The sequence below is a fragment of the Sesamum indicum genome, linkage group LG11 (genome assembly GCF_000512975.1).
Source record: "Sesamum indicum cultivar Zhongzhi No. 13 linkage group LG11, S_indicum_v1.0, whole genome shotgun sequence".
Classification (NCBI taxonomy): Eukaryota; Viridiplantae; Streptophyta; class Magnoliopsida; order Lamiales; family Pedaliaceae; genus Sesamum; species Sesamum indicum.
In genome coordinates this window covers 2,652,528-2,663,844 of record NC_026155.1, presented here as the reverse complement: position 1 = coordinate 2,663,844, position 11,317 = coordinate 2,652,528, and the positions used below count along the sequence as shown (strand labels likewise).

The 11,317-nt window shown below is 36.6% G+C and overlaps 2 protein-coding genes across 4 annotated transcripts; one reads left to right on the top strand and one right to left on the bottom strand.

The window, feature by feature from the left end:
* LOC105173277 lies at nucleotides 1,135-6,185 on the top strand. The gene is made up of 6 exons (XM_011094967.2): nucleotides 1,135-1,310; nucleotides 2,033-2,475; nucleotides 3,014-3,324; nucleotides 3,409-3,465; nucleotides 4,584-5,023; nucleotides 5,522-6,185. Exons 2-6 carry the CDS (start codon nucleotides 2,114-2,116, stop codon nucleotides 5,771-5,773), a joined length of 1,422 nt encoding a protein of 473 aa, XP_011093269.1. The 5' UTR covers nucleotides 1,135-1,310; nucleotides 2,033-2,113; the 3' UTR covers nucleotides 5,774-6,185.
* Nucleotides 7,008-10,407, bottom strand: LOC105173276 (pentatricopeptide repeat-containing protein At2g44880). 3 transcript variants are annotated; one of them, XM_020698025.1, is made up of 3 exons: nucleotides 7,815-10,407; nucleotides 7,544-7,731; nucleotides 7,008-7,352 (listed from the first exon to the last, which is right to left on the bottom strand). In XM_020698025.1, exon 1 carries the CDS (start codon nucleotides 10,265-10,267, stop codon nucleotides 8,441-8,443), a length of 1,827 nt encoding a protein of 608 aa, XP_020553684.1. In that variant the 5' UTR covers nucleotides 10,268-10,407; the 3' UTR covers nucleotides 7,008-7,352; nucleotides 7,544-7,731; nucleotides 7,815-8,440. The 3 variants fall into 3 exon arrangements, with proteins under 3 accessions (XP_020553684.1, XP_011093268.1, XP_020553683.1); XM_011094966.2 differs by having other exon boundaries at nucleotides 7,008-7,318; XM_020698024.1 differs by having other exon boundaries at nucleotides 7,008-7,315.

Sequence of the window (11,317 nt, the reverse complement as noted above, 5' to 3'; positions counted from 1 at the left end):
ATAAATATCTTATAGAATTAACAATCATTTAACAAATATCCATCTATAATATTAAACAAATATTAAATTTAGATTTTTTTTATAATTTTTAAAATAATGAGTGAATATTTATAATTACGACAAAACTAAAAAAATATCAATTATAATTTACCCTAACATAAAATATTTTCCCATGAGATTCCAACTTTAGTGATTATTTAATGTGAAAATTTAGAAAAAGTAGTCATCAATATTATCATTCGTGTGTGAACTCACGAATTTAAATTCTTTTCGCTTTCTTTTGGTTTGAAAATAAATTTAATGAATTCTTCTATTCTCAATAACTTTTGTATCATCAAAAGTAGCATTTATTAACTTATTTGGAATAGTCCTAAAAAATGTCTTCATTTACAATTTTTTGAATTCGAATGAATTCAAAATTAATTTATTATTGGGAAAAACTAAAAACCTTTCATACTTTTTAAAAAATTATACATACATTTTAAAAATATCGACATCGTAACACAAACTACTCTCATAATATTTGGTTTCAATTTTGCTTCATCTCTAAGATGGGCCAAAACATGGACAATGTTTGCCTTAATTTGTTTTGAAAGTTTTTGGTGGTGTTTTGAGATGTTTTGAAACAGTGCCTCATTTATTTTTTGTGAAAATAAGTTTACATTAATTATAGGCCCTACAACTAAAAAAATTATAACATACTCATACATATATACAAAAATATATAAAAGAGACATGATTTGACAATAAACAGTAGTTTTTATCTTCTACTAAACAACATAAACATACCATATTTATTTTATATTATCATAAAAAAAAAATCCAAATATACACACTATCTCTAACTCATACTTATTTATCTTTATTTTTCTCTTTCTATCTCCACCAAAACACATCAAACAAGTTAAAAATAAAACGAAAATAGTGTCTGTTTTTAGAGTGATTTCTATATTTATATAAAAGATATGAGTAGTTTGTGTAAATAAATTATAAATTAGAGCTGTAACCATAATTATTTCTAAAAAGAAAAAAGGAAATTCAAAAAGGAAAGAAGGGAAAATAATGAGTAGAGAGATTGAGCGAATTGACAGCTAATGATTTTACAGAGAAATAGGAATAATATTTATTATAGTTTGATTCACTCTCATCTCACTGCCAAAAGCCTTTCCGCACAGGGAAAAGATTTGGCCCCAAAAGCAAACCATCACAAGCAAACTTTTTTCTCCCCACCAACCCGACACTCTCATACACAATCACCGGCGGGACTACGACGGCCGGCGCTGACGACCCACAATCTCTTTCTTATTCAGGTTCTGTTTCTTGATTCTCGTTGAGGCTTCCATTGATGGTCGAGTTTTTTCTGTTTTAATTCCTTTCTTTTGTTGCTGCAACTGTTTTCTGGTTGTTTATTTGTTGCCATTGACGATTTCTTGAACTTGTTGTTCTCAAGGAATTTTGATCAGAAACTTCAAGATGAATTTTATTTTATTTTTTGGGTAGGGGTGGGGGTTTAAGCCTTTAAGGTTTTACATATATTGATGTTTTGTTTATCTTTCGTATTCTTCTTGGTTTTTATCTGGGAATTAAAGTCCTGATCAGGTGGTTAAAGTTTCAATTGTAAGAGTTGGAAGCCGAAGGCATCAACTATTTGTTTGATGCTTACATTCTTTCCATAGAACAAACAAACGCATACACACTAATATGTGTGTTGGTTTTGATTGTGCTTGGAAATTTATCTGAGTTTGACTTTTGAACTTAGGAGTTAGGAGAAGTAGATAAGTGGATGGTTTTCAATTAAAGACAAAGAAATCAAAATCAAACCCATGCAATCATTTTGATTGATCTTTAGTTTTTTGTTTTTCCTAACATAACTTATGTTATATAAGCTACCAATATGTGTGCATTGTGTCCGGATGACACTTGGTCTGACCATATGTTTGCTACTTTTTTATGTTGATAGTGATTCATGATTGCATGTTATGTAGAATACCGATATGGTGATCAATACACTATCAATTTCATTGTACTGCAGGTACTCTGCATATTCTTGTTGATCTATATGCTCGAAATAGGCTGATTTACCTTGTACATCGGAGAGAAGTTGAAAGCAAAGATGGAACCTTCAACCTATAAGTCGAATGGAATGTTTGCTATAGAACTTGAAGAGGAGCTTATGAAATTTACAACTACTTATGAGATAAATAAAGGGGATGGGGACTTGGTCGAGCAGATTGCAGAAGTCCATAGGGACACTGATGTGGAAGTTGACATAACTGAATGTACAAAATCTGGTGGCGTTGACCTGGTTGAGGCTGAATGCCTGGACACAACTGAGAGCTCAAGTTCATTTGATGACTGTGATTATGGAGTTGAAAATGTTGATACCTTAGCTGACTCTGAAGCTTTATCAGATTTTCATGGTGATGCTGCATCAGCACTGGATTTTGATGGATTTAGTGAAATGTTCAGGATGAGGTACTCATTTGTGTTGAAGTTGTGCTTATTTGCTGCCACGAACTGAGCCATAAAATTTGATTATCTATTCTTTTAGTGAAAAGAAATTATTATTTGGTGAAATGGAATCATTATATTGAAATCTCACAAGTAGCTTTGCTTAGCCTTTCTGATCCCAGAATTTGGAGCAATCTGGCTTTGTTCTATTCTATAACACGTGTCACATGAGAATGCATGAATTTGTTTGGTCTTCAAGAAATGTATATTCCACTGCATAGAACTTCACGCATAGAATCCTAATAGTGAGGATATAATTCCACTACACAAATCCCACATGTCCCTTAACCAGATGACCCCTTAATTGGGAGCCATTGAAGCTGGTAATTTGTACCGTTGCTATCTAAGATAATCACTTTTCACTTTCGATTTAAAGTACAGTCATGTAAAGAAGGAACCATCTTTTAAGTTGACATATGCTTGCAGAACTTAATTCAATCTTCTAATCAAGTGTTATTCTTGCTTATTATTATATGTGCTTCATGAATTTTTTAATCTTTAGGAAGAAAAAGCGGACGACTCATTGGAGGTCTTTTATTCAGCCTCTTATGTGGCGTTGTAAATGGGTTGAATTGCAAATCAAGAAGTTCGAGGCACAAGCCCAGGAATATGACAGAAAACTTGATGAATACAGTCAGCGAAAACAGACTCAATTAGAGAAACATCCATTGAAAGGTCTTGGTGTGAAATCACTTCCTCACTACCAGAATGATGCTACAACTGAGGTCCTGAGGAGGAAGAAAAGAACAAGAGCTGAAGCAACAAAGGATGTAACAGCATATATGTCCAATCATAACCTTTTTTCTTATTATGGTATAATATCTTCTCTTTCTCTATCGAAGTATCTTTGTCTATATCTTCATGCCTTTTAAGACTTTGATGCCTAGCATTTTTCAGAGAATAGGAAGCATTTTACTGAGGGTGCTTTTATGGACAGTGAGTTGAAGAATCCAGGTAAGAAATGATAGTTTTGCTTTCTCTACTACTGCTTTGGTGCATGCATGATTAACAGTAACTGAGTAGAACGGTGTTTTATTAGCTTTTGCCCTATACCTGCAGCATGTTGAAGTGATATGAGTAGTACAATGGTTTCCATAAAGTTTCTGTCGCCTTGATGCCCAAACTAGTACCTCCCTCCTCCCTCCCCCCATCTCTCTCTCTACTATTTTCATCTTACATATTCTTATTGGTCAATGATCAATGAACTTCTACCATCTTTAATTCCCTTGTAATTGGCCTGGTAATACCAACACCGAAGCCCATTACAATAGCCATTACCTAGACCCGGACCCAATATTATTTCACTAGACCCAGGTATACCCATTGAAATAAATATTTTTTGGGTATGGGTAGGGTCTATACTCTAAAGTACTTGTGGGTATGGGTATTGATATGAGTAAAATTTAATACCCCAAAGTGTAGATTTATCCATTAACTTATCATTGAATTTGTAATCTTTTGATAAATAAATTTTTTCATCTTTATTTTCATAGTGGCAACTCCAAATTAAGTTTTTAATAAAGTAATTTGCACGTAACTTGATAGTTTACAAAGTGAAAAAAAAACATAAAAATTTAAATTAGTTAAGCTTGACTAATGTATGAAATAGATAAATTTGTTTGAACTCAAATCTTAAAAATATCATCAAATGAAAGTTGAATGCAAATTCAAATGGATAAAAAATTTATGCCAAAGTTAATAACTGGTTCTTCAATTTTCATGTAAATTGTAATTCTAAGAAATTTTACTTTTTCAAACTTAACATGAAAAAGGTAACACAAGATTTAATATTCAATGGGTAAGACCCGCATTGGACTCTTTATGGGTATAACTTGGATAATACGCAATGGGTATTCTATGGGTAGGGTCCGTGTATGGTGTGCAAATAATTATTATGGGTATTTATTGGGTATTGATCTGGGATTGGGTAGGGTATTATCCACCCATTGACAAGACTAAATTGTTATTGGCTTTAAGACTCTGATCATAGTGTGTTTAAATTTCTGCCAGTCACAAGAATATGTTTTGTTCTGTAATTATGCTTTTATGTAATGGAGTTTGGTTTTTTGTAGCAAAAGGAACTCAGAAAGTCAACACTAGTGATGAGTTTTTGGGAGACGATGAAATGTTGTGCGTTGAGAATGGAAGTGATGATGATTCTTTGGAACACATATTTCAGAAGATTGAATTGTTACAATCACAAGTTGGTAACCTGAAGAGTAGAGTTGACAAGGTAATAATAAGTGGAAAGGCTGAAACGTTTCCTTTGACTGAGAACTGGAGCTTGCCATTTTTGGATAATGCTTTGGTCGACTCTCCCCCAAATACGGCTACTCCTCCAAATGATGTGGACAGAATGCCGGTGGGAACTTATATTGCAGCTCAGCTTATATCAGAGTTTAATATGGGTGACTTACTTGTGCCTGAAAGTATACTCACAAGTCACGGAGAGGTTTTTCCTGATGCAAATGGAAGCATAAATCACATCTCCTTGGCAGATGCATGCGGAAATGTGAGTCTTTTATTAAATAGTTCTGGGTTTCACCTAATCATATTTCATCTTATGCTATGTTTTTTTATTTGAATGACATGGATTTGCTCTTAAAGGTTCAATATTTCTGTGGCTGAAACTTTGCAATACTTAATTTTACTGTGGAATCAGTTACTTACTTTAGTTTCCCCTATTCTTTGATGTTAATATCAGAATCAAGAATGCAACAGGTGTAAACATGGTGAGTGTTTTTGTCTGGTATAAACTGATTTAAGTGGCTCCACCTTCTTGACACGTACTTTTGGGGCAATCATCAAAGCTTTCACTTATGTTTATATCCCACATCAAACTTTTTTTGGCACTTATTGGATGCATTGTGTGTGAACATAGCTATTCTAGACATACTTTCTTGATCTTTGTCATTGGCAATGTTTTTGTAAATGAACATGATATTAAGGTGGAATCCAATGAGGTTGAAACTCTCTACAAGAAATTCTTACTCTCCATAAATGCATTCAGGGGGATGATGAAGTCCTGATTGACAATTGGAGGGTGAATGAGGAGATGAATAGTTTTGAGGAAGTGAAGATTCAGCCAACCCAAAGGCCTTTGGTGCTGAAGGATGCATCTGGTAGCACCAGCCCGCCAGTTCCGGCAGAGGGTGATCTGCCCATGGATGATCAACCACCTCCGAAAACACGTTCTATTTCAAAGCTCCTCGGCCCTGCAAGCAAGACTAAGAGGGGGAGACAAAATAGTGTTGGTCGGTAAGGAAGAACAGTATTTACCTCTTAAGAAGAGGGATATAGTTCATCTATAATTAAGAGGTATGGACGATGGAAGGAACCGATGCTAACAGGAGAAAAGGTTGATGGTTCAACTCAACTTGCAAATATTGCCTGACAAGCTGTTTCATCAAGAAGAATGTTGATATACATTTCCTTTTCTTTTTTCAGTTTGTACATTATAAATTTGGTTGATTCTTTAGTATATATGTACTTCATGTGGGTTTTTGAGGAATATATAGTCCATTGCTTATAATCTTTAACAAAATTTTGGTGATGATGAAGGTGACTTGTCTGAATCCTTGCTCAATCGCTTATATAAGCCAAATATTGTTAGGTGCATGGGATGCTGATTTATGCAAATCATGAACTGTATGTTTCCACCTGAGATTGAGTGCTATTCTTGGCCATCCAATACTATTAAGCCATGTCTACTAACCTATGTAGGATTGGAGGGGGTCTTGGGAAACTTTTTGGATTATGCGCTGCACTAAGTGGGAATTCTTTACCGGGTATTTGTTTACTTCCCTCTAGCTAACTTTGTGGATTCACCATGGCTTAGATAAATTTGACGTTTACTACCCTCCTTCATATGTGGGGTTAGAGTGTATTTTTACAAAATTATCCCCAACTACAAACAAAACATCATGTTATGGCTTTTGGTTGAAAATTAATTATTGTCATAAAACCCAAGTCTAGCCTATGGACCGGCTCGATTGAGGCCCGAAGCCCCATCAAGCCTGGATGTGGTTGTTTAATTTTTTTTATATGATATTAAGGTTTTCTTATAAACAATTACTTAAATTTATAATCATCTATAAAAATAAATAAATAATTAATTAAACCACACGGAAATTTATATACAAAAAAATAATAGTTAAGAATATATATAATAAAACTTAAAAAATGGCTCAATAGGCTTGGCCCAGGCCCAGGCTCGGCCTAGGACTCGATGGTTCTAAGCCACTGAGCTGTGCTGGTCCTAGGTATTGATTCTTGGAATTGACCCAGTCCCAAATGGGTTTGGCCTGAACCAGCTCATTTTTTTATTGGTTCAATCTGATCTTGAATTGGGTTAGCCCAACTCGATTCACTTTACATCTTGGGTTGTAAACATGGCCTAACATTTTGAGAAAATACAGGTATAGCCATTCTCAGGTCCACTTTACAGCTTAAATGTGAATATAATGACTCCGGATTTCAACTTTGTATGCATTGGATAAAGCAAATTCTGCTTTTTTCTTGTCTATTCATAATACGATCAATACCAAGAAAATTCCTAGATGGTTCGGTGGCAATAAGAGCAATACTGTGGCCAGAGGCACAAAAAGGTATCAAGGATGATCTTAAGCAAATGTCAGCTGGGAAAAACAGTCTACTCATCGGCTCTCTTGTCTGCTGTAGGGGCTGGACTATGTTGCGATTCCAGATACATATGAGGCTGGAGTCATGTAACTTGCTAAGATTCACATTCTTCTTCAATTCTATGGAAACACACATTGACTGCCATTCGTTTGTTAAAACTTGCCTGCTGTTGCCAATTTTGAGTCAGAAACGACTGAGTTCTGTAGTTTGCATGCGAATGCATGTCTATTATTTTTCTCTCTCACTTCTTCAGTGTGTGTGTGTGTGTGTGAGTGTGTGTGTGTGTGTGTGTGAGAGAGAGAGAGAGAGAGAGAGAGAGAGAGACAGACAGACAGAGAGAGAGAGAGAGAGAGAGAGAGAGAGAATACAAATCGAGCAAGGAGATGCTGACCTCTTCCATGAAGCTCATGAACACGCTCATCTTGGAAACATGGCTGCCGTGATGAATATATTGAGAAAGAATCTCGGACAGACATTTGCAGTGGCTTTTAGTGGAGGTAATCAGCAACCGGAGGATGAAGGGGTCCACTTATATAACCTGATTCCTGGCTTTGCTTTTGACTTCAGTCTACAAGGAAGCTGCAAGTGCACATGATGAGCTTAGTATCTACTCTCAAGTAACAATACTTTCAAAACTAACTTTTTAATCTTTCACACGTTACCAAGGAACAACAGCACAGTTCCGGCATTCTGTCTGATTTCAGATCTGCACGTCTGAAAACCTTTAGTCTCCATAATTGCATAATCACTAGTAAGGTTCAGGATCAAGTCGCTATGGGCTTTATTTGGCAGCCAATATACCACATAAAAAATTAAATAGTTCTGCCAATATTTTCGAATCCTCCATGGACGTATTGAATACCTTCAAGTATCAAGAACTTAAGATAGTACAAGACTAAAATGCCGACGCCCACACCCCAAAATTTTTTTTCCGTATCTGTTATGTGCTCTGTATTACAGCCTCTAAATCCAGCCTTCAAGGTCAACACTTAACTTTGTGACTCATATCAGTAGCATATCACTCATCCCTGTGACTATCATGTTAATCATCAACAAAGGATATGTCAGAGGAAAGAAAAGTTTCAAACATCTATTCAGATTCTCAGTACGTGCATCTGCATTTCTACGAGCAAATGCATCACCCCCACTATGACTGCAGCCTAAAGTTAGCACAAACCCTGAACTGTGCTATCTATTCTCATTGGCACTATAACCCCAGTTAGTCTCCATTTTCCTCTGGCCAGCATCAGTATCTTAATTCACTTCACAAAATTCAGGATCTTTCCCATTAAGCTTCACCTGCTTTACAATCTTCACTGGGGAGTGAGTTCTTCACCTTCATGTGCATCCGTAATTGATCCAAGACCAAATGCAATGCCTTCAAATGTGGGTGCAGGTTATCCCCAGCCACAAACTCCAACACCTGGCCATTGACCTCAATGGCACTGCAGCCCACCTCTTTCTTAGCCCCTCTGGTTAGCATCAACCGTTTGATTTGTTCCACATCTCTCCATCTTCTCTCAGCTGCATACAAGTTCCTCAACATGATGTAATTACCATCATTACCTGGCTCCAGAGTAATTGCCTTCTTCACCACCTTCTCTGCCCTAGTAAGGTCCTTAGCATAACCACAAGCAAACAGCAAAGAACTCAATATGATGCCATTAGCCTCATAAGGCATGCCTTCAATCAACCTTTCAGCTTCCTCCAGACATCCCGCCCTACCCAAGAGGTCGACTAAGCAACCATAATGCTCAATTTTAGGAGTAAACCCAAATTCCCCCATTTTACTGAACCATCTTTTCCCTTCCTCCACTAAACCACCGTGGTTACAAGCTGACAGGACACCAAGCATGGTGATTTCGTCGGGCTTAAACCCCTTTCTCCTCATCTCCATAAACACTTCTAATGCCTCCTTAGCACACCCATTGAGTGCCAGACCATTAATCAAAGCATTCCATGTACAGGTCTCTCTTCCTTGCACGTCATCAAAAACTCTTCTTGCTTTCTCAATCTCCCCACATTTAGCATACATATCAACCAGTGCTGTTGAAACATTTGCAGACCTGTCCAACTTATTCCTCTTGACAAATTCATATACCCAATTCCCTAAATCCAGAGCACCTAAATCTGCAATAGCTGGAAGAACACTAACAACTGTAACATCATCTGGCTCAAACATTTTCTCTGCTAGCAATTCCTGGAATAACACTAACGTCTCATTGGCTTGCTTATTCTGACAATATCCACCAATCATTGCATTCCATGAGTACAGATTCCTATTGGGCATTGTATCAAACAACAACCTAGCTTCTTCTACATCACCATTGCTACAGTAACCATCGATCATAGTTGTCCAAGAAACCACATTTTTCTCGGGCGTTGCGTCAAACAACTTCTTAGCCAACCCCATCTCACCTAACTTTACGTACCCATCAATCATCACATTAAATGCAGCTGCATCTCTCTCATTCTCAGGCATCATATCAAAAAGGACTGTCGCGGTATCCATATCTCTACCCCTGATATACCCAGTAATCAGTGCAGTCCACGACACGGAACTCCTCTCAGTCATTTCATCAAACAATTTTCTCGCAACACCCATCTGCCCCAGCTTCCCATACATGTCTACCAGCGCCGTCGCCACATACAAACTAGACTTAAACCCATACCTCACCACATGAGCATGCACTTCCATTCCTTCCCAAATTGCACAATTCAAGCCGCAGCACTTGGCCAGTGTGGAAAAAGTGTAATTATCCGGCACAAACCCTTCGTTCCTCCGCAAACAAACATACAAACCCACGGCCTCCGAAAAATCGCGGGAATACAGGTGGGACTTCATCATGGTATTGCACAGGAAAACATCAGACCTCTGCGGCATTTTATCGAACAGCCGGCGCGCGTGTCGGGTACCGCAATACGGATCTACCGAGGAGAGGGCCGTGATCAGCTTCGTGATGAGGTTGAGATTAGCTTCAAGGGCATGACGGAGCATGAATGCATGGATTTGGAGAAGGGTAGCTCTGCTGTGAGTTCTCATTTGGAGGAGGGAGAGGCACTTCCTCTCCTTTGGGCTCCACAGCCATGACGAACGCCATCCTACTTCACTCATTGCTCGATTAATCCATGCAGACTCATTCGCAATCTTCCCAACTTCAAATTGTTGCGGAAAATGGCGGAAAGGAAGGAAGGCGTCTAACCGTCCTCCATCTCAACCGAAAACTCAACCATTCATACAAATTGCTGTCAAAGGCTAATGGGCTTCAAATTATGTATAAGCCCAAGACTCAGCGCAATCGGCCGTGTAATTGCTATCTGGGCCGGCGGCCATACCAAAAACTATATGATATAATAGAATGATTCTTTTAATACTTTATAGTGTCATCTAATTCGTTAATTAGTCATAATAAATAAATAAATAAATAAATAAATAAAAGCGAAAGGGAAAGCAAATTACTCCACACTCATTTAACAAATCTAATAATTGCTCTTTCTATTTTTTTTTTAAATTTTCAAAAGGAATTAAATTAGCTCTCCACTCCTCTCTAATAGGAAAAATTGTATTTCTAGTATACTTTCGGTCTCATAATTTATGAATTTAGCGTATTTGATTTCATAAGATAGAAATTAAGACATATTTGATCCCATAAGACGACAAATTTAGTATTTCTTTTCTGTCCCAAATGCTATAATTTTTAACCTATGTGATCAATTTGCTAAGTCTGTAAATTGTGGGACCTAAAGTACAATACCCTCTTATCATATGGGATCAAAAGTACAATTTCTCCTCTTTAAAAAAACTCAAATGGTTGCTACTTGTGACCTCTTTTGAGCCCGAAAATGATGAAATATTACTATTTTTTAATAATAAGAATAATTTATTTTGTAATTAATGATGAAGAGAGAGAAGGTGCCACAACAGAAGAAAAATAAAATTAATTACAAAATAACATCCTAATTGCATATTGAAGGACCATTTTTTTATATTCTTGTTCTACATTTGAGATAATGCAAATCATGTGTCTCATAATTGCTCCTTAGTAAGAAGGCAAATATATTTCGTTCATGTACATAACATACATGTATATTATAAATCTAAAGTGGAAAAGTATTATTTTAATCCACTAAGTATACTTAATTTTAATTTTAGTCCGATAACTAT